At 47.9% G+C, this 22,283-nt stretch overlaps 1 protein-coding gene across 6 annotated transcripts in view; it reads left to right on the top strand.

Moving 5' to 3' along the window:
• Positions 1-229: 229 nt before the first annotated feature.
• LOC102155390 overlaps positions 230-22,283 on the top strand; it is a 39,708-nt gene continuing 17,654 nt past the window's right edge. Inside the window, exon 1 of one of the 6 annotated variants that reach the window (XR_005378397.1) lies at positions 230-370. Coding sequence is in view for 2 of the 6 variants with exons in the window: in XM_038573347.1 (XP_038429275.1) it covers positions 14,861-14,960 (100 nt within the window). In the remaining 4 variants the exon portion in view is untranslated. Of the gene's footprint in view, positions 387-774; positions 1,000-14,792; positions 14,961-22,283 lie in introns of those variants that run through there. The other 5 variants (XR_005378399.1, XR_005378395.1, XR_005378400.1 and 2 more) reach the window with 5 other exon arrangements.

Below are 22,283 nucleotides of genomic sequence, written 5' to 3'. Positions count from 1 at the left end.
TCCCTCTCACTCCAACAAATAAATACAATCTTTAAAAAAAGAAAAAATAATAAAATGTTGCATTAAAAATTTTATCTAACCTGATTACTACTTTTTTTTTTTTTTTTTTTTTTTTGGCGTTCTGTTCAATTTGGCGCCAGGTGCCAGTGCGACTCCGTCTTCATTCTGGGGAAGGGAAGGGGCGGTCACTGCAGGTCACCGCAGCGTTGGCGGGCGTGGCTTAGGGCTGCGGGACCGGCTCTCCCGCGGGGAGGACTTGCATCTGCGTCTCGGCTCGAGCTGTGTGACCGCGGACACGCCAGGAACCTCTCTGAGCCTGTTCCGCTCGCTGTAACCGGGCGCTAACGAATCCCCGTGGACAGGGTTTGCTGTGAGGGCGAAGTGATGTAATTGCAGGGGGCACTCGGGGCTTCGTCCAGGGCACAGGGCACAGGGCACAGGGCACAGGGAGAGTGTTTCCTGCCGCCGGGGCTGGGGGTGGGGGAGGGCGCCGGGCCCTGTTCCCCGCGTCTCTGCAGTTCTGCTTCTCCCCTTTTCAGGTGCGCAGGAGCTCGGCCGCCCCGGGCCCGCGGCAGGCCAGGGGGAGGGGAGGGCAGGGGAGGGCAGGGGAGGGGAGGGGAGGGGAGGGGAGGGGAGGGGAGGGGAGGGCTCCGCAGCCCGCCCCGCCGTGCTCCTCACGCGCCCTCGGCTCCCGGGCGCCTCCGCAGGCCCCGCACCCCGGGGTCGCTGTCAGGCAGCCTCGGCCCCGCCCCCGCCGCGCACAGAAGGCCCCTTTGTCTGGGCCACACCTGGCTGCGGCGGCGGCGGCGGCGGAGGTGGTGACGGCGCTCCTGGCGCGCGGCCAGGGCACTTTCAGCAATAACAACATTAGTCATGCCTCTTCCAGAAACCGCCTCGTAAACCGTTGCTGGGCCTGGGTGGCCCTGGGCAAGTGTTTTTCATTTCCTTTCCATGTTGATTTTTAAAGGCAGGCGGCTATTTGGTGCCAGAGATCTCCGGGTCAGTGTTGGGTCCGCTCCCTGACGCTCTGGCTCGGGTGGGGAGGGAGGGCACGCGGGCCCCCGCAGAGCTGAACTGCGCTGCCGCGGCCCCCTGGGGAAAGGTGGGCTCCAGACACGAATGCCAGTCTCCAGGGACCCCCCCCTTGGGTTCTTAGGAGAATCACCTTGAAGGCGGCTCCTTTGTTTGAGGAGCAGGATGCTGCCCCAGCGGCTGGCACTGGCATCTCTCCCCAGATGCAAGGCTGCCATCAGGAGGGAGAGGGCCTCGTGCTCATCTTCCGACAGAGCAGGCACAATGGGAGTAAAGCTACTTGCCCAGCGTGTCAGCGACGGCACCGAACTAGGTGGGGGCGGGGCGGCGGTGCTTCTGGCATTGGGGGCGGGGGCGGGGTGGCTGGCAGGAGCGTTTGAAGCCAGGTTGTCAGCGACTGGAAATTGGAGCATGCTGACTGAGGGGGTCTTTAGGGTTGTTCCCGGAGATTACATTTTCCTCTTCTCCCAGGCACGGAGTGGGATGGCATTTTCTTGTCTTGTTGAGCTTGGGTATTTGCATGGAAGTGAGTGTGTCGCTCCTGAGTGTAAGTTTTAAGAGCCTATGCTTTGCTTTGCAACGTTCTTTCCCTTTGCCATGGCAACTGGCAATGTCCTAGATAGTGGCCTCCCCCTCCTGCTTCTCCCCCTCCGACAGCCTAGGTCCTGGAGTGAGGACATGAGAGGCTGATGCTGGGGGCTGTTTGCTACCTCAGCATGACCCGGCCTGTGGGGACTGCTGCACCCACCCACCCCTCCCAGTAACCTGCAGGCCCCCGTGACAGGCAGCAGAAATAAAATTTCCTGTCCTCCTCTGTAAATCTGGAGAGTTTCCGAGTGTGCAGAAGGAAGGCTCTGCAGTGGGTCAGAGGGCATCCCGAATCTGTGGTGGCAGTCATGGCTTTCCACATGTCCCCGCCTTGCCCAAGTTTGAAAACTTAGATGAAATATTATTTACACCATGAAGTTTTCCATAAATAGGGGAGACAGGTTTAGCACATAAAAACCCAAGACACACAGTTAACTTTGATTTTCAGATAAACAGTGCTAAACATTGTATCATTTTTTAGTATAAGTATATCCCAGGCAATATTTGTGCTAAAAAATGCTAAAAAAATGCTAAAAAAGTATTGTTTCTATGAAATGCAAATGTAACTGGGCATCTTGATTTTTATCTATAAACCTTTCTTTCCTCGGAACTCCATAACATTTCAGTTCCATTTATCACTTCCTACCTGTGGTAATCTGTCTACCCATTCTATCTGTCCCCTTGGACTTTGGGTTCTTGAGGGGACACCCATCTCTGAGGCACACACAGTACAGGGATTAACTCAATGAAAAAAGTTGGCTTTGATGTGGCAAAAGGCTCCTAGAGGTACTGAAACAAAAAAATCAAAAGTACAAAGTGGTAGACATTTGTGTCCTTTTGCATTTTCCTGCTTCCTTTCGAAGGTTAGCAGAATTTGGCATTTAACATCTTGCTGTGACCATGGTGCTGGCATCCGGAATGAAAAGCTTAACTTCTTTTTAGGTTACAATCATCATTTCCAAGCCAACTCTATGCAGGAAATGGACTCTTTCCTCCAGGGTCCCTGCCCTGCTCTGGGGCAGGTGCTCTGCAAACCCTGGGTCCCTGGGGGTGGGAAGCATGCTGAGCCTCTAGCTCCTAGATTGGCTCCCAAGGCACCTCTGCTGACACAGGTCCGGCCGGAGAACCTTGGGAATGAAGCCACGGATGACCATGATGGGTGGACTCGGCCTGAGCAGCAGAGCCTTTGGTGGGGCGCGTGACTCCCCTTTCAACCTGGCAAACCCATGTGGGGGTCATTGAGGTTCTGTGGGTTGGACTTCTGCCAACGTCTGCCTTTTAGCCCTTAGAGAAGTGTCAACATCCTGAGAGCAGATGTTTCTCACTTCTCACTGCCAAGACACGGCTTAATGTTTATCTCATGCTTCCTTCTCAGTCTGGGCTCAGGGTGAGGAAGTACATACCTCTTCTGAGCTGGATCTGGTCATCCTCCATCACAGAAGCTTTAACGGGGCTGGAGCTTCTCTCGCCACCCCTTCCTTTGCTAGTCATATTCTCCCAAGTTCCTGGGGTTGCGTATACAAGAAGAAAACTAACCAGATTTGCAGAATTGTGTGCAACCTTAGAGCACTAACTAGTACAGCTAGTAGTAACTATCCTGTGTGATACCTCCAACCTGATTGAGAGGAGTAAACTTTCATAAAATTTATACAAGCAATGCATTTCTCTACATTGCAATGTTTCCCCACTTGAGTTCTCTCTTATCTCCATAACAACCTGTATCCCAGAATAAGCAGTCAGCCACAGTCAACATATCTGGAATGGGGGTGCTCTTGTATTTCTGTATGGGGGTTTCTTATCTTCTTCTTGTAGGCCCTTGACAGGATTTGATGCTTGCATTTGACCCCCAAAATAGGCCCCGATGGATCTAAGGGCTCTCAACATTCTTGGCACTTGTGTCCCTATGACAACATCCCAACAGCTAGGTTCCAACAGCCAATATCTGAGCATCATGCATGCATAGGGCCAACAAGAGGATATTATAGAACCCTACGAAGAGAGAACGGGGAAGCAGAGATCAGGATGTGAGTGTGAAGAAGAGCGCCAAGGGTGGCCGTGCCTCCACATCAAGACTTTGGATCTCCTCTGGTTCCAGATCCCAGTTTCTCCCGAATTTTCCTTGCAGACATCCCTTGACCTCTGCCCCTAGACAGCTCAAGCACAGGACAGACCCAACCCCCCTTGATTTCCCTGCAGCACCCATCCCTGCCCCCATTTGAATGATCAAATACACGGAACATTCTCCTGAAAATCGAAGCCAAGAAGGCCTATATGGCAAAGACACACATCAGGTAATTGAAACACAAATATTAGGCTTTCTGTACTTAAAAATTCTTTTGGCCATTTCCACCACTGTCTTCTCGAGCCTTCCGTGGTGTCGTCCCCCTGCTCAGGTGTTCTCTCCTCCAGTGTGACCTTGCCTCAGACTCATGGGACACTGTGACCAGGAGGGACTCATGAGGGGAGGGCTTTTGAGATCCTGCTCGTGTTCTGTCCTGACTTTAGTGATGTCTACATGGAGATTTGCTTGTTAATTATTTTTTAAACTGAATATATGTCACTTGCTCACTCTTCTATATGTATTAATACACCTTACATTAAAAAAAAAAAAGAAGGTACCTGGGTGGCTCAATAGTTGAGCAATCTGGCTTTGGCTCAGGTCATGATCCTGGGGTCTTGGGGTCAAGTCCTGCATCCTGCTCCCCATGGGGAGCCTGCTTCTCCTTCTGCCTATGTCTCTGCTTATCTCTCTGTGTCTCTCATGAATAAATAAATAAAATCTTAAAAAAAAGAAGGAAAAAATTCCTGTTCATTTCTTATGTAGTGTGGTTCAGCTATCTCTTATTTACCTCCTTCTAACTACATCTTAGAGCCTACTTTTCTATCCCAAAGCAGTTTACTAGGTATTTTGCTAAGTGTAGGCAGTTCTTCCCTGAGGAGGAATGTCTTAACATAAGATAAGAAAACTCTTCTTAGCAGGATGGGTGTCACACGGTTTTGACAATGCCAGGGTCCAATGTGGCCACAATGTTGGGTGTGGGGAGGCAAAAGGCAAGAGCCAGAGATGACAAGGTCAGCTGAGCTCAGTCTGAAGGACCCTGCAAGCCAGGCTGTACCATGTGCATCTTATCTTAGGGGCAGAGGAGCGGTGGATCTAAGCGGAGGTATGCCCAGTCAAACTAGATCAGAAGCCATCATGGGGTTAGTTTAGAGCCTGCAAGGCCAGTTAGGAGGAGGTGCAATGTGTTCAGGTGGGAGAGTGAGCATGAACTGGCAGGATGGGGTACAGGGAAGGGGATGGGCAGGATTCATGCTTTGGAGATAGAGTGTATAGGACAAAGTGACCTATTGAGTATGGCCTGGAGGGGAGAGGCAAGAACCTGAGATTTCTAGCTGGTCCTGTCACTCTCTGAGAAGGAGAAGGTAGAGGGGCACAGCCTGCAGGTGGGCACACATGTGCAGAAGGCAGAGGAAACGGGAATTGGAGATTCTCCTTCAGAGCCCCAAGGCGAACAGTGAGAAGAGACTTCTAGCTCTTTTGCCTTTCACTCGTCTTGAGATTAAAATCTACCATCCGGTTAGTGAAGATGGCAAGGCAATCCTGCCTCTTGGTCTCTCTCACCATCCGAGGTAGGGACAAAAGTGGAGAAAAGGCAAGAAAGACAAGAAGGAAGAAAGAAAGGAGCCTGAGGGAGTACAGGCACAGGAAGGAGTAGGAGGAGACAAGGAGGCGGGAGGGGAAGAGAGGGTGGATGTGGGTTCAGTGGAAGGGGATGCAAGCTGTCATGCCTGCCATAGGCAGCAGTTCTTTCCGCAGAGTGTTCATACCCTTGTTCGTTCATTCATTCACTCACTCATCCACTCATTTGGAAAATGTAAAGCGCCTACTATGTGCAGGCTCTGTGCACAGGCTCAGTGGAGGCTCCCTGATAAGCAAATCACATAAGGTTCCAACTCAGGTGGAGTTTATAACCTGGTAGGCAAGGCAAATGATGAGCAAATAAATACAAATTAAATACATCATGACAAATTTTGATAAAGCCTATCTATGAAGGAAGACTAAAGAAGGCTGTAACAGAGGGGAACTGAATTTAGGGAAGTGTGTGTGTATGTGTGTGATGTGATTCCTTAAGACAGAGTCAGGGAAGCCTTCTTAATGGAGCATGAAAATTTCCCAGCCAGACTGTGATAGTCAAAATAGGTAGTAAGAACCAACCCCAGATCTCTGTGGCATAACATTAAACTTTTGCTTTTCATTCACATTCAATTGGCTGAAGTTCTGGGTAACTCTTCAGGGCAGCTGCCCTCCACGTGTGGCTCAGTGGCTCTAGGAGGCTTTGATCTTATGGCACCTCCATGTTAACTTGTCTTCCAAGAGCTCTGCGGCAGGGAATAGCATGGAAATGCCTCCCATTCTGACTGCTTCTGAAGTGACATGTGTCCCCTGACATTTCACTGCCAAAGAAAGTCTCATGGTTCTGCCTAATTTCAAGGAAACATGAGCCCAGAAGGATAGGGAACAGAAATCTTGGTGAATGCCCGTAATGTCTACCACATAGGCCAGGAATGGGGAGAAGGGCATTCCAGGCGGGGAAGGAAAGATGGGGTAGATGGAGCGTAGTGAGCAAAGGTTAAGCAGTGCGAGTTAATTTGAAGATGTGGTCAGGCTCAGATCTTTTTTTTTTTTTTTAAGATTTTGTTTATTTTTTCATGAGAGACACACAGAGAGAGGCAAAGACATAAGCAGAAGGAGAAGCAGGTTCCCTGTGGGGAACCCGATGCAGGACTCGATCCCAAGACCCTGGGATCATGACCTGAGCCAAAGGCAGACGCTCAACCATTGAGCTACCCAGGCGTCCCAGGCTCAGATCTTATACAGGAAGGTTTATGTGTTCTATTCTAAGTACAGATGAATGTTTTAAAGGAATGAATTCTGGGTGTATGATTCATTGGTTTAAAAAGTGGTTTGGGCTATTATATGGAGAAATGGAGGAAGAGACTATTGAAATAGTCCAGGCTGGAAATGATAGTGGCTCAGACTAGGGTGGCAGACAGGAAGAGAGATGGTACAGTGGAGAGATATCTTGGTGGTATGATTGGTGACATTGGGTGGTAGACTGGAATGGAGGAAGAAGAAGGGTCAAGGATGACAGCGAGTTTTCTTAAGCAACTTACTGAATGAGATGCCAGGAAGGCAGGAATAGACTGTGAGCATGTGTGTGTGTGTGTGTGTGTGTGTGTGTGTGTGCGCACGCACATGCACACACATATTTCGGGGGAGCTTTAGGGTTCAGTTTGGTACAGTGCAGGTAGAGCTACCTTTGGAATGCCAGCAGAGATGCCGGATGGGCAACTGGATATAGTATCTGGATCTCTGTGGTATCAATATAAGGTGAGCAGAACCTCCCTGTTGCACCTAGAGAGAAGCAGGAGACCTTAACACAACGCAACTTCTCTCCTTTCACTCAAAGGCCAAGTATGAATGTTACTGCCTGTCTTAAAATATAGTGTATTGATAGGCTACCTGAGGGCACAGTAAGGCCAACAGAGATGATTGCCATTGAAAGACAATTTACTAGACCCAGTTTGGAGGAAGAGGGGGCGTGCCATGTCATGGAGGGCCACACAGGGAAGCACCAGGGTCAGTCAGGAGACAGAGTGGGGAGGGGAGAACTATGGGCAAGGATCTTAAGATATTGTAGTTCCTGTGGGAAAGAACAGGTGAGGCAGGGTAAGCAGATTTACAGTTGGCTAGTTTGAGTAGTTTCAGCAGGCTCTGGGGTATATGGCTGACCCAGGTTGTCTGTACCCAGCTCTGGGGTGATCAGTGTAGGTGGACAGGACAGTGTAGGTGATCAGTGTAGGTGGACAGGTGTAGGTGGCATGGACCTTCCCAGGGCGGAAGAGCCTACCAGAGGAAGGTGAAAGGGTGGGCTTTCATTAGCTGGTTTGTGTTTGAGAAGCATGCTCTTGGGCCGGTTGTTTCCTGGCTCTGGGACTTGATTAACCCTGAGGGCGGTGGGGTCAGTCCCTCTAGGGCCAGCAAGGCCCCACATGTCAAAGCATCAGAATGCAGAAAAGTAAAAGACACAGTTAATGAATTGCCACCTTGTGTAACAGATTTCCACACTGGGCACCTCAAGGTGACCTAAAGTTCAACCATGCTTAGAGGAAAGATGCCTAATGACATTTTGAAAAGCATTTGTGAGCTATGTTGTTAATAGATATCCCAACATACCTACCACCCAGCACTTAACTTAGTCATCTGCTTTAAGAGCTACATGTAACGACAGAGTATACATAGCTACCCCCTCCACCCCCAGCAATCCACTCCCCCAGCAATGCCATAAAATGAGTATCTCTCTTGGCCCCAGGGACTCTGTAAATGAAATAAATCAGCATAGGCCAGGTACATGAATATGATGCAAAAACCTTGATTTTATGTTTAATTCTAATTTGCTCTTCTGAGAAGGGTTATGTTCTCGAGAGAGAGAGAGATGGGTTGCCTGGGAGATATGGTTCTCAGTCCAGAATCTCCATTGTCTACAAAGTATCACGGACATCATTTAAATTTACCATAGAATGGAATGATTGGAGAAGAGATCACTTGACTGGATGAAGGTACTGGGGAGGCAGATGCATGGGTGTGAGCATGCCTGCACATTCTTGCTGCCTGTGCCAGATGGCAGGGCTTTACCCCTCTCGGATGCCGACCGGCTCCTGAGCTACTCACACTAAGTAGGTCAAGGTGTGTACAGTGTGACTCCCATGCAAGTGTTCACTCCCCAGGAGGAGGGGGAATGGCTTGTCATCTGCTTGCTACAAGACTTTCTGCTCACTCAAAAGGTGCATCTGCCGCTGTGCACCATGTGGGTGCACATCACCCATCCAAGCCCATCATATTGTTCTGTGTCTGTTTCAAGACTAGCTGCGGCGAGACTCACTTATGAGCAAGTCAAAAACTAAAACTGTCAAGGGAAAGGGTTTGAACCACCCTTTCACATAGGGCCTGTCTTCCTGTCACCATCATCAAATGCCCACAGGAGGAGCCTTTTGAGGAGGTTGTGGCCAAGGACTGATGTTGAGGCTAAAGTTCAATACAGGTGCAAGGAAGAAGCACTTGAAAGAGACACAGGGAAATGAGGGGTCTTGCGTGTTCCACTCACTGTACTTACCAGGGCATCGTCCACACTTCCCCGTGATTGAGAGACCACGTCACTGTTAACTGACAGCCGCTTCAGATGAGAATCGTGCAGGTCAGTTCTGGGCTAGCCCACCACCCAGCCACAGCCAACACCCCCTCAACAACCTGCCCAGATTCTTGGGAGACTGCTGTGCCTCCTGAATTCAGTGGGAATTCACCCTAAAGACAGCCACCTGTCCAAAGCATCCTTGCTTCTCAGGAAAATCACCTCATGGATGATTCCTAAGCTTATGTTCTTCCTTTATGGCAAGACTTTTAGTTATAGGAGTTTTCATTTTTAAAACAAAGCATCGTTAATTTGCCAAGAACATTGTAATCACAAGAAACGCTTCAAAAAGAAAAGACTGACTACATTTTGATTCTTTCCTTCATATTAATGTCATCTTATGCCCAACAGTCCAAGATCCAAATTAAATAGAAGCTCATGTCCTTTGTTAAAAGAGCCATTAGTGTTCATTACTAGGTGTCCAGCTCCCAAATCACAAGTTCCCTTGTTAGGGGATTGATGACTGCTTTGTAACACACACTAGTTATACTTGAGAATAATAGCTGTGTTCTCATGTCAAGATCCATGGAGAGGCTGCGATTTTACCTCCTTGCGAGCAAGGCATTTGATGAATTGTCAGAAGACATGGGTCTCCTGGATCAGAGAAGAGAAACTTGTTATTCACAGCAGCCTCACCTCACAGAGGGTCAGCAGACTGGTGCAGACGCCAGTTCCCCCCACCCCCAAGTCTGCAGAGCAACAGGATGGGCTTGGATGGGTGATGTGCACCCACTGGGGGCACAGCAGCAGATGCACCTTTTGAGTGAGCAGAAAGTCTTGTAGCAAGCAGATGACAAGCCATTCCCCCTCCTCCTGGGGAGTGAACACTTGCATGGGAGTCACACTGTACACACCTTGACCTACTTAGTGTGAGTAGCTCAGGAGCCGGTCGGCATCCGAGAGGGGTAAAGCCCTGCCATCTGGCACAGGCAGCAAGAATGTGCAGGCATGCTCACACCCATGCATCTGCCTCCCCAGTACCTTCATCCAGTCAAGTGATCTCTTCTCCAATTATTCCATTCTTTGGTAGCTTTAAATTTTTCCCATGATACTTCATAGACAACAGAGAGTGAAGGTAGCCAGGTAGGTGTCTTAGTCTATCCAGGCTGTGATAACAAAGTGGCTTAGGAACAACAGTTCTGAGATGGGAAGTCCCAGATCAGGGTGTGTCATGGTTGGTGGGAGCCTTTGTCCAGATGCCAGGCTTCTGGCTATATCCTCACATGCTTACGAAGGCTATGCAGGTAGAGAGCTCTCCAGGGCTGCTTGCATGAGGGCGCCAATCCCACTCCTGAAGGCTCTACCTTCATGATTTAGGCACCTCCCCAAGGGCTTACCTTTAAATACCATCACCTTTCGGGGTTAGGCTTTCAACATATGAATTCAGAGGGAGACAGATATTTCTGCCACAGCAGTCGGAGACTGAATGTTTGCAGCCAGTCCTTCTATATATCTTTGCTGGGGAACAAATGAACAACCCAGAGCCCCCAGAGCCCCAAGAGCCTGCACTGTGGTCCTTGATTGCTAGGGAGACTAGAGCTGTGGGATCAAAAGAGGACAGGCATGGCCACTCCAGCGGGGCTTCTGAGACATGGTAAGAGCAGCATCCAACAGGAAAGGCCTTGTGTGGGCTGGAAATGCAGAGCGTGCTGCGCTGGGAGGTGCTGGCACTCAACGCGGTCTGTCTCAGCTTTGTCATGCTTGTCCTATCTTCCTGAGTGTCTGTGTCCCCACCCTGGGACTCCTGCCTGCCATCCTCCTTAGGACCTCCTTCTCTGCTTCTTTCTTAGTCACGTCTCCCATTTCTGTCCTCTTGTTCTTTCTATTTCTTTTTATGGTCTGGTTTGAGTTCTTCGTGCACCCGTGTGTATGTGTGAATCATAAATTTAAATTTTTTTTTTCAAAAATTTCATGCGATGGGCAAAAAGCCCCAGAGTAGCTTGGAAACACACAAGCATACTCAGTTCATTGCTGAGTCGGTATCTTACCTAATCCTGGGAGAATCCTAGGAAGTATTAGCAGACTCACCTTACAGATGAGACACGGAGACTCACAGAGGTGAAGTAAGCTGCCCAGGGCCACACGGTGGTGTGTGTGGAGCTGTAGCTAGCAACCATGCTGGTGAGTGGTACCTGGTTAAGTGTGACAGGAAGGATGTGAGTGGTGAGCAGTGGAAAAGTGAGGACTTTGGAGCAGCACACTTATGGGTGTGTCTTGACCCCTTTGCATGTTGGCTCTGTGACTTAGCCTCCCTGGGGTTATCAACAGCAGATCTCAGAGTTGTCATTGCAAGATGCTGGTATGGATCGGCCAACGTCCCACACGATACGCACCCCACCCCCACATCACCTCCTCTATTCTCCATTTACCAAGCCCACCCACCTTCACCTCCTTGTGCCTCAACACACCAAGTGGGCTCTACCCAAGGGCCTTTGCTTGTCCTGTTTTTCTGTGTCCTGGACCGCTTTTCCCCAGGTGCACAGCTGGCCGACTCCTCACTTCCTCAAGGTCTTTAATTGAACTCTTGGTAAAGGGTTCCTTGACCTCTGTTGTTAAAATCTCAGACCTTATCCCGGCAACACTCTCAGTCTCCGTCCTCTTTGCTATTTGTTCCATAGGACACACAACTTTCCAACATCATATATACCACACTAGTTTTTTTTGTCAGTCTTTCCCAGGTAGGAAGTACATTCCACAGGGTCACACAATTTTGTCTTTTTGCTCACGGCTGTATCCTCAACTCCTAGAACACCACAGACAATAAATACTTGTCAAGTAAGTAAGTATTATTATTACCTCTTTCTTTTTGGATAGTACTGGATCAAGACCCCTCGAAACAATGGAACCAAAACCAAAACTACCTCTTCAGTGGCTGGCTGGTCCTCAGCCACCTCACCCACAAGGGGTTCAATGACTTCTCTGTGAGTAGAATTTCTGCAATTTCATTTTCACTTTTTAAAAACTCTGACATATTTCAGTGGTGTGTGTTGAGTCAGTTGTTTTGAATCCTAGAAGTGTTTTGAAGCAGAATGGAAATTCGGAGCACAGGCACAGCTGGATTGCCTGGCTGGGACACCTCAGTCTTGGTACTGAATGTGTTTGCATGTTGTCTCTGGTTTCACTCCTTCTTTGGGTCCATTGTCTAGACCCAGTCAAGTCTCTGATTGTGTAATCTGGATGCTCATGAGGAAGCCTAAATCTGCCTTGTTTCTCCAGATCCTGGTCCTAAGTTTGGACCAGAATGTTCTCAGGGCAGCTTTGGCCTCCTGAGACATAGCATTCTCCCCAGTTAACAGTGTCCCCTGGTGAATGCCTTTCCGAGATTCTTATGTTGTTTTTATGGTAACCTTTGATTTCGAGTACGTTTAACTGCCTGTTCTAAATATTTCTAATTACTAATGTGGCTTCCTTCCTGCCAGTCAGATCATCTTCATTCATGAGTTTTGCTTTGGTGAATCAGCTTTCTTTTTCTTTCTTTTTTTAAAATATTTTATTTTTAAGTCATCTCCATACTCAATTATGGGTCCTAAACTTATAACCTCAAGATCAAGAGTTGCATGCTCTGCTGACTGAGCCAGCCAGGGGCCCCATGGTGAATCAGCTTTCTTGTTTCTTTTTATTTGTGTACCATCTGAGGTGTGTTTGTGTGTGTGTGTGTGTGTGTGTGTGTGTGTGTACACAGCATTTTAGCATAGAATTCCCTTAGAAAACACATAGCGTTCTTCTTCACTTCTGTTGAGAGGATCTGCCCCTCTATAACGCTCTACCCATATGGTCCAACTGAAGGGAAATCTTTTCAATGACTCTTGCAGTAGATTGTTTTATTCTTCTTCCACTGGCAATACTTCTCCTGCAGGAGGATTATGCATTTCCACCCTATTGCTCTCAGGCCTGGCCATGGAACCTGGGAGCAAATATGACTGGTGCCACAGTTTTGAGCAGCAGCTTTTGGCAGCACTGACTGGTCAGCCTTTCTTCCTTTTCTCTTTGTTCTGGCAACAAGATGCTGCTCCTTTAGCCTGACTCCCTGGGGGAAGATGATGTGGAGCTGGGCAACAGCCAAATGGTGATGAATGTGTAGCATGAAAGAGAAAAAACCTATATATGCATTTTTAAAATATTTTATTTATTTAAGAGACGGACAGTGAACAAGAGTGAGAGGACAGGGGCTGAGGGAAGGGCAGACGGAGAGAGAGAAACAGACTCCCCACTGAGCAGGGAGCCCAATGTGGGGCTCGATCCTGGTACTCTGGGATCATGACCTGAGCCAAAGGCAAATGCTTAACTGACTGAGCCACCCATGCATGAGAACAACAGATAGAGAAAGGCAGAGAGGAAAAAGATGTGAACATGCTGGGCACCCTCCTCCCTGAGGCTCCTGGAGCTGCCTTGGCTCATGCCTTCCTAAAGTCTAATCCTTGGATTCTATAAAATAGTCATTGTTTTTCTAATTAAATTCCTGTGTTGTGTGTGTGTGTGTGTGTGTGTGTGTGTTTATGTTTGCTTGAGTTCAGATCTACTACCACTAAGAGTAGTGAAAATAATATTAATACTAATAATGTAGTTAAACTAAATGTTTACTATGTGCAAAGTTCTCTATACTCAGAGAACTTTTATTCCTACAGTAACCCACTTTACAGATGAAGAAACTGAGGCACAAATAGAGAGGTTAAGTAACTTGTCCAAATTACTCAAGCAGTAAGTAGCAGAGTCAGGATTTGAACTCAAAATCTGACTCAGGCCTGTACCCTTGACCATAGGATGCAGGACCTCTCTCTAAAAGAATCAAGGTGTTCCTCCTGTGAGCAGCCTCCCAGCATCCTTCATTTAGGGCAAACCTTCTCACATCTGTGATTTGTATGTGGCTTATATTTGCTCTGATCTCAACCATGGAGGAACTAAATAGAAGAAGGACAGACATCTGTGCCCCGCTCCGCCCCTCCAAGTATCTTTGAATTCTAGATCAAGGCATAGAAAAGGAAAGAAATTCCATGAAAAGGACTATAGCCACCATTATAGTGCCTATTGTTCCAGATGCTTATGTTTTTTTTTTTTTTGGAGATGGGATACTGGTCTACCAGCTACATCCTATTAAAGGCAAAGGCATTAGTAAAGTAAACTTTAATTGTATTTCTGGTTTTACATGCCTCTGCTGCTCTAGTTCCCATACCTCCTCCATCGGCCAAAAGTTTTTGCACCATTGAAAATAAGACGAGGAAAGGAATTTCACCAGACAGGAGGAAAGCAGATTCTCTTTTTTCTTTCCTTCAAGGTATTAGAATTCTAGCTTGTGAAAATACTAATAAAGGTCTTGGTTAAAAATAAAAGCCCTCATATTGGCTCTAACAGAGAGAGATGTAGTCCTGAGCTCCCTTCAATGTCTGAGTGAGGAGTAGAATTCTGGTAGCATTTACAGAGCTCTTTATTAATAGCTTCCTGCGGCAGTGAAGTTTGTGATGAAGAGATACCCTCTGACCAGTACAGAGAGAGGCTTTTAGAGGCACAAACGGTCAGGAGCTGGCTCAGAGAGGAGCAGGGTACTAGATCTGGACACCAAACTAGGTAGTAGTAGGGTACTAATATTCTCTCACAACATGGGTGAAATTAGATGTACTTCCTCCACCAGATATCTCCAAATAAATTAAAAATAAGAATCTCTTCAATATATTGAGCACTTTCTGTGGTGGGGACTGGGATTAAGTGTTACGCTTATCTTACCTCATTTTCGTGCTCTGTGATGGTTAGTTTTATATTTTAACTTGGCTAGGCTATAGCACCCAGTTACTTAATCAAACAAATCTAGGTGTTGCTGTGAGGGTATTTGGTAAATATGGCTAACATCAGCTATCAGTTGTTTTTTTTTTTTTGAGAGAGAGAGAGAAAGTGCAAGTGGGAGGAGGAAGAGCAGAAGGGAGAGGGAGTGAATCTCAAGCAGACTGCATGCTGACCATGGAGCCCGACATGGAGCTCAGTCCCACCATCCTGAGACCATGACCCGAGCTGAAATCAAGAGTGAGACGCATAACCTACTGAGCCACCCAGGCGCACCTGTTGATTTTAAGCAAGGGGAGATTACCCACCATAATATAGGTGAGTCTCTCTCAATCAGTTAAAAGACCTTAGGAGCAAAAACTGAGGTTTCCTGGAGAAAAAATTCTGTATCAAGACTGCCAGCATCAAATCCTGCCTGCATTTCCATCCTGCACTATGGGCTTCTGATTTGGCAGTCCCCATGCCGTATGAGCCAGCATCTTCAAATAAATCTGTGATATACATGAAGGAGATAGAGAGAGAGGTAGAGAGAGATTCTGTGTTTCTGGGGAATCTGGACTAACGAAACTTCTGGCAATCCTACGATTATCTCCATTTTTGCAGTTGAGGAGTTTGGGTCTCAGAGGCGTTGTCATTAGGGAACCTGCCCTGTCACCCAGCTAGTGAGAGGCAGAGCTGGGTCTGTTTCCATAATCTGTGGTTTCAATGCCATAATATGAGGTCTCACCAGGCTCACTGAAGTGAGAGAAGCCTAGCCAGGGAGTTTTGGAGAAATGAACACGGAAGTATATGTCATATATCTCCTTACTCACCATATTTGCCAAAGGGTTCCCAGGAGTTAGGGTTGAAAAGTGACTCTTAAGTCTCAGAGAACCAGCTTCTTCACAGCCTGATGTGTCTAACAAATCCATTTCTGGCCACTGTGTCGGCACCTTCAACTTGTCCTGCCACAGCTAACTTTGTGTGGATTCTCACCGGCTTGGTCCCCCCACTCTCCCACCCCCACTGGTCAGTACCTGGGCTGCATGCTTCCCCAGCACAGCTCTAACTGCTGCTTCTCTGTCTTCTCCACATTTCTGCCTTGGGACCAGACCACGTGTCAATCTTGCTCACCAGTGAATTCTGGGCATATAGGTCAGTGCTTGGCACATACTTCCACTTAATAAGCATGTGTTGAAGGAAGTCATGACTGGCCGCTGTGAATGTGACCACGTTGCCGGGTGATTTAAACTGTCTCCAGCCTCCATTTTTGGGGAAGTGCTATAAAAGAGTCAAGAGCTCCATGACCTGCCCTTCTAGATCGAGGCCTCGGATCGCTGCTGTTGGATTAGCTGTTAAGGAGTGAACAACGTGCCGTCCATGGCCAGTGAAGCCTTGCTCTAGCAGGCAGGCTCAGCCAGAGATCACGGAGGCTGCTCCTGGGTGGTCCTCACACAGGAGATCTGTGCTCGCCCCATGCCCCCTTGGAGCATGCTGTCAGAATCAATAAGCTAGGGATGGATTTGCAAAGTCCTGTCACTGACTGTATAATGAGAGCAAACCTTTAGAAAATGAGCATTCCTTTAGACTGAGTCCACAGGCACAGGACAGGCAGAAACTGGCACTCACGATAGAGAGAGCCAGGCCAGACAAGGATGGGGAAGGCTGGATGTTTATCATGTGACTGTCAGGCTGTCACCCAGAGTCGGCTGGGGAAATCCCACAGAGTCGAGTGATCTGATGTGTCATGTAAATTCATGATACAGTGAAAAGAGCACTGCCTTGGGAGTTCAATGATCTGGGCAGGTCCTTAAACCTTTCAGGCCTTAATTTCATTATCAGGGTAATCGGACATTGGGACCTCCCCAGATTTTAGGATAAGATGCCTCAAACCTCCACTTCGAGAGCTGCGATGTCCCAAGTCCCCACTGATTTTGCACAGAGCCTCAGATCATCACTCCTGGTTCTCTTCCACTCTCCCTACCCAAGAGTGCCACCTCCCTCTCACCACAGTTGGACCCTGAACTCAGCATCTTTGGTTGCTTTGTTGTGGACTCCAGTCTTGCAAAGATCTGTAGACCGTGAGGTGATGGGCATATGAGGTCCACAGCCAAGCCCCTTTTCTCCTGGTCCTGCTTTCAGCACTGTTGAAGTGTAGTGCCTTGATGAACATAACTATAACATGATTATAGTTATAGTCCTATTCTTCCAAAAGGCCAGATGAATCCCAGGATGGACATAGCTTCAGATCAGGCTAGGCTTCCACTGCAAAGGAACGGGTGACTATCTGGCTCAGGCATCAGGAAAGCTGATTCTAGAGCAGGTTCCAGAATGGACCAGCTGTGTGACCTTAAGGCAAGTCTCTGACTTTTCTGAGCATCAGTTTCCACTTAAAATGGCAATGAAGTCATGATTTCCATTTCTTCCACAGCTTGTGTGAGGCTCAAATGAGCAAGCATATGTGAAAGAACACACTTTATTTCACACGCAATCTCCATATAAGGTGTTACTAAAACACGAAATACACAGAGGGAGCTTATCTTTAAATTTTCAGATTTAGGATTCCCCCCATCTCTGCCTGGAATGGAGGTGTGTTGGAGATGAGCTCAATTTTTTTTGCCATTTTTATTGAGGGAGACTTGGAATAAAATTTCAAAATTGCTCACTTAAGAAGGAAGCTGAAAGCATTTCTCCACTTCTCTGTAGTTAGTGCTCAGTTAGATTTTTTGAAATGTTTAAATGACACGCACTTGGCTTTGAGTGTCTGTGGGTTTTCTTACGGTGCTGAAGTCTGTCCTTTCTCAGCTCGGTGGTCTGTATGTCTGTCCAGTGGACAGTATCAGTGCAGGCAGCATTAAGTGAGCCACTTCAGCCAATCCACATGACTTAGTGGGATAATCGACAGGTTTGGTTGAGTGCAGAAACTGGCACTCACGATAGAGAGAGCCAGGCCAGACAAGGATGGGGAAGGCTGGGTGTTTATCATGTGACTGTCAGGCTGTCACCCTGAGTTGGGGTGCCCGCCCTGCATCTGTGAGCCAACTGTAATTTTCTCATCTCACTGGCATGCTACTTCCTGCCGTGAGATTTCTCCTACAGGTCCATCCCCTGACCCTCAGCACTATCTGCAGCATGGTGCTTCCACGCCGCCCTGTCTGTACTGCTTTAGGATTGACATATTCTGTTCTCTCTCCTCTGAGGATAGGAAATCAAGATTGGTTTAGATATTACATTTGAGAAGTCCTTTTGATGTCTCAGTGGATAGTTATATATAATATTAGTTATTTATTGCTGTGCAACGAATTATCCTTAAACTTAACTGGTTTAAAACAACATTCAGTATCTCACAGTTTCTGTGGGGCAGGTTTCTGGGTATGGCTTAGCTGGGTCCTCTGATTCAGGGTTTGGGGACTTTTGTAGGGCTGTAATCAAGAAGCTGTCTTCTTCTGTTCCTTCTGTTCCTTCCCAGATGGCGACTCCTAAAGGCTGGAGGGCTCAGAGCTCTTCTCCAGTCTGGACATTTGATCCCTGCTATCTCATCTCTAACTGGCCTGGCAGCTCAGGAATGTCTGTGTGCAGCCCAGCCCTCTTCCCAGAACACCAAGCTCACATCTTGTGGAAGGCAGCCTCTTCTAGGGTGACCCCAGTGATCCCCACTCCTGGTGTTTATGACTCCTGTTGAGTGGAGGCTGAATCTAGCAAATAAGATACTGCCAAAGTGATGGGATGTTGCTGATCCAAGATTTGCCTTCCATTCTGTTGACCCTCTCTTCGTCTCTCACCTGCTCACCGTGATGGAGGCCAGGTGCCGTGCTGTGAGCTACCCTACGGAAGCCCACATGGCCAGGAACCGGGAGCTCCTTCTAGCCAGCAACTAGTGAGGATCTGAGGCCGTAGGTCCAATGATAGCTGCAAAGAACTGAATCCTGCCAACAGCCACATGAGTGAGCTTGGAAATGGGTCTCCTCTGGTAGAATCTTCAGATGAAAACACAGCTTCTTGGGGCACCTGGGTGGCTCAGTGATTGAGCGTCTGCCTTTCACTCAGGTCATGATCCTGGGTCCTGGGATAGTCTTGCATCAGGCTCCCACGGGGAGTCTGTTTCTCCTTCTGCCGATGTCTCTGACTCTCTGTGTTTCTCATGAATAAGTAAATAAAATCTTAAGAAAAAAAAAAAAAAAGACTAGACAACGCAGGCCAGCAAGGACAGGATGAGAGCCAGGTTGAAGCTGAGTCAAAAAGAGGGCTCAGAGAGCCTATCTAAAATTGGGTCAAGGAGAGAGTTTTACCACTCCTCTAATTTTTATGTATCTGTGCAACCATGTCATTTGCATCTGCCTCCTCTTCTAGATGATAATCTCCCCGAGGACAAGGCCATTGCCAGCTTCTGTTCACTGTCCCATCCCAGCACCTATACTGGACTTGAAGCATAGAAGGTGCTCAGTAACTATTTCATGAATGAATGAATGAATGAATGAATGCCCAGGATGCTCAGCAGGGGAATTGCCCTGGAAGGCAAGAAACAGTTGTCCACACACTGCAGCTAATTCTCTGCCTGGCTGTCATTATTTCCCTTCTTTGTTCTATTTGCTTAATTGCACCTTTTCTCATTTGACTGCCTGGCTGGGAATTCAGCTCCAGGGGGACTCGGAGCAAAGTCAAACTGTTTGCTCCCGCAGCTTGCTGATGCTGACTCAACCAGCTCTGCCTGCTGAGGCCTAAACACACTGATCAAAGACTGGGAAGCAGCTAACCTTAGTCTGTGGTGCAGATGGTTTGTACAGCCTGCCCTCTGCCTCTTGTTCCTTCCTCATTTTCCAGGGGCTTTGGGATCCCCTGCCAGCCTTATGTTGGGGGCCGAGGGGCAGAGGGGGCCAGTGAGGACCCAGTGGCCATTTCATTGTTCCATTATTTAATTTGCTTGGGAGAGGGAGGGTAGAGAGAGGTTTGCTGAGCACCAAGGATTGAGAAAGGGATCCTTTTTTCAGGAAACAACTTCTTTAAGAACAAAATACCAGGAGTAGGATTTGGGTATCAATTCTCAATCCTCTCCCCAGTGACCTCCTGAGCAATATGTCAAAATGGTTTTTGAACCCCTCCCATTTTTACTTGGTGTCTGTTTCTAGTCAATCCCAGTCCATGCCACCTACCTGACCTCATTGTCCAGTCTTAGCAAGAATCCTGCTAAATTAGTTTAGGGAACCCCCCCCCCCCACTCCCCACTCTCCTTGAGATCTGATCTCCCTGGCCTGCCTTCAGCTTGAATCTAGTTAAGTGGGTTTAGCAAGAATCTCCCTGCCCCTAATGTATCCTCTTAGTGACTTTCCATCCCCTGCCGCCTCTGCTCATTGCCTGTAAACTCCCACTTGTCCTGATATTAAGCATTGAGCCTCATCTCTCTTCCCTATGATAGTCTTGACACCTATTGCAATAATTCTGAGTGAGTCTTCATTACCATTGTAGTGAGGATCAGAAGAATTTCTCCATACCCTAACTGCTGTGAAGGTGAAAAGCTCCGGGCTGTGGAAGCAAACAAATATGGGGATCTGATCTCATCGGGGAAGTCAAGGAAGGCTTATGGGAGGAAATGATGCTTGAGCTAAGATCTTCCATCTTGAGGAAGGATGGAAGACAAATGTTAAGAATCATCCAAAACTTGGAAATAAAGCAAGAGGGTGATGGCATGACCTTTCAGTGCCAAACTGTAACATTGTGGAAAAGTCCACGCAAGAACTGTGTAGCTCTTTAGAGGAATGTACCAAATTTGACCTACTATTAACTATTGACCAAGGCCAAAGCTGTGTGAAATTAGACGTTATCTTGTAGACAATTGTTAAGTGGCAAATGACTTTTGTCTAGTAGAGTTGCAAACAGTTCCGTCCAGTTGAAAAGACAGCCTAACAGGTTACAGCTGCATTGCTCTATAGGACATTAACTTGCTTTGGATCCAACTTGGCAAAATTATTTCAACATTCTTTTCCTGAGAGAGCATATACACGTCTGTTCCACAAATGCTCTTTGAACCAGTTTTACCATCCTGCTGGTTTCCTCATTAGTGTGTAAAAGAACTCTTCGGCATGCTCTCAGTATATATTTGCAGGAGAGCTGTGCTTTTAATGATTTAAACATCATTAAAAAAAAATCACTTGGACAGGGGTGGGTGGAGGAGATCAGAGAAGTGTGGTTGGCACTTAGTTGCTTGGGGACCCAGTCCCAGCCTTTGAGGAATCTAAGAAAACTGGGCAAAATCTAGAAAGTGGTAGTTGTGTTCTTGGAGTTCCTGGATTCGTGAGTAAAGCAGAGCATTACTAAGCTGTCTACTCAGCAAGGTGACTCACTGCTAGGGCCGCACTGTTTCCTATGCAGCAATTGTTGGAGGGCTACTGGTGTGCATCACCAGACGCGAGTTCATATATCTAAGCAAGCTCCCCTCAGATCTGTTCGCTTTCTATTTTCTATTTCTGTTAATGAGGTTCCCACCTCCCCCCACTTTCAAAGCTTCTATGTTGACCTTAGGGCACCCTTCTCCCTTTTCTTCTTTGACTACTCAGCTACTAAGTTCCATCAATGCTTCCTTTAGCCTATTTCTGGGAACTGCCCCTTCCTCCCTGTCCCCATAGTCACTATCCACTCCAGGTGCCTGGAGCCATGAGGACCTATTATAGGATCCTCATCATTTTCCAGTTTCCAGGCTCTGCCCTCTCCCATCCATTCTTATTATGTTTTTGCCAGATTTGTCTTTTTTGTCCCATCCTGCTTGAACTCCTTGGGTGTATCTGCAGTTGTAACTCAGATTCATTTCTGGCTTTCAGAAGCTTTATGCCGGGGAGAGGGGTGGCTGGTTGTGTTTTCTCCTTCTGGGAATCCTCAGGATGTCAATCTACCTCCCCCTCCAGATCTCCCTGGCCAGTGGGCTCAAGGCATAGCTTGCCAAGCCATGAGATCCACTAGTTAATCGGTTAGCCCATGAGTGGGCACTTGATTTATGGGCAGCCAGTGTGGGTGGCCTGGCCTAAAGATCTGCCTCACTGGAACAGCTGGTGCTGGATGGAGGCCACTTGGCCAATCTGCTCCTCTCCTGGGAGTCCAACTGCAGACAGGACAGTAGAGGAGAGTCAGCAAGGGGTGGGGATGAGTCACCCAATCTGCACTAGAGTGGCAGCCATAGGGACAAGACGGCAGCATTGCTAGAACCACACAGTGTCCTGAGTGATCTCCTGGTGTCTTAACCAGGTCTTTTATTTTTCTGTAGTCTGATGCCTTGACATCTAGGGCCTTGCAAACCCTGAAGGGACTGCCCTTCCCAGGGTGAGCCAAGACCAAGAGCTAGTACACATCTGGGAGCTTTTCAAATACAAACCAACTGGTCCAGAACTCACACCCCCACCACCTCCTCTCTCTGTTCTCACACCCTGGGCCCCTGTTCACCTCCACTAAACACTCCAGGGCCAGGTACCACACAACGAGACAGCCTGGTGCCCCAGAGCCTGCTGAAATTATTCAGATAAGCCCATCCTAAACGGGCTTACCTTGGTCTCACCCCTTCCTTCTCACATGCACCACAATAAAGGCTCTTGCCCTCAGTTCTCCCCTCCTCCTCCTGCCCCCTGACTGGCCCTGTGCTTTCCTGTGTGGCCCTGTGTGGTGTGTTATGTCCCCTTC

Source organism: Canis lupus, chromosome 25 (genome assembly GCF_011100685.1).
Source record: "Canis lupus familiaris isolate Mischka breed German Shepherd chromosome 25, alternate assembly UU_Cfam_GSD_1.0, whole genome shotgun sequence".
Classification (NCBI taxonomy): domain Eukaryota; kingdom Metazoa; phylum Chordata; class Mammalia; order Carnivora; family Canidae; genus Canis; species Canis lupus.
Note: the sequence above shows the minus strand (reverse complement) of the source record. Positions and strands in the feature narration are given on the sequence as shown.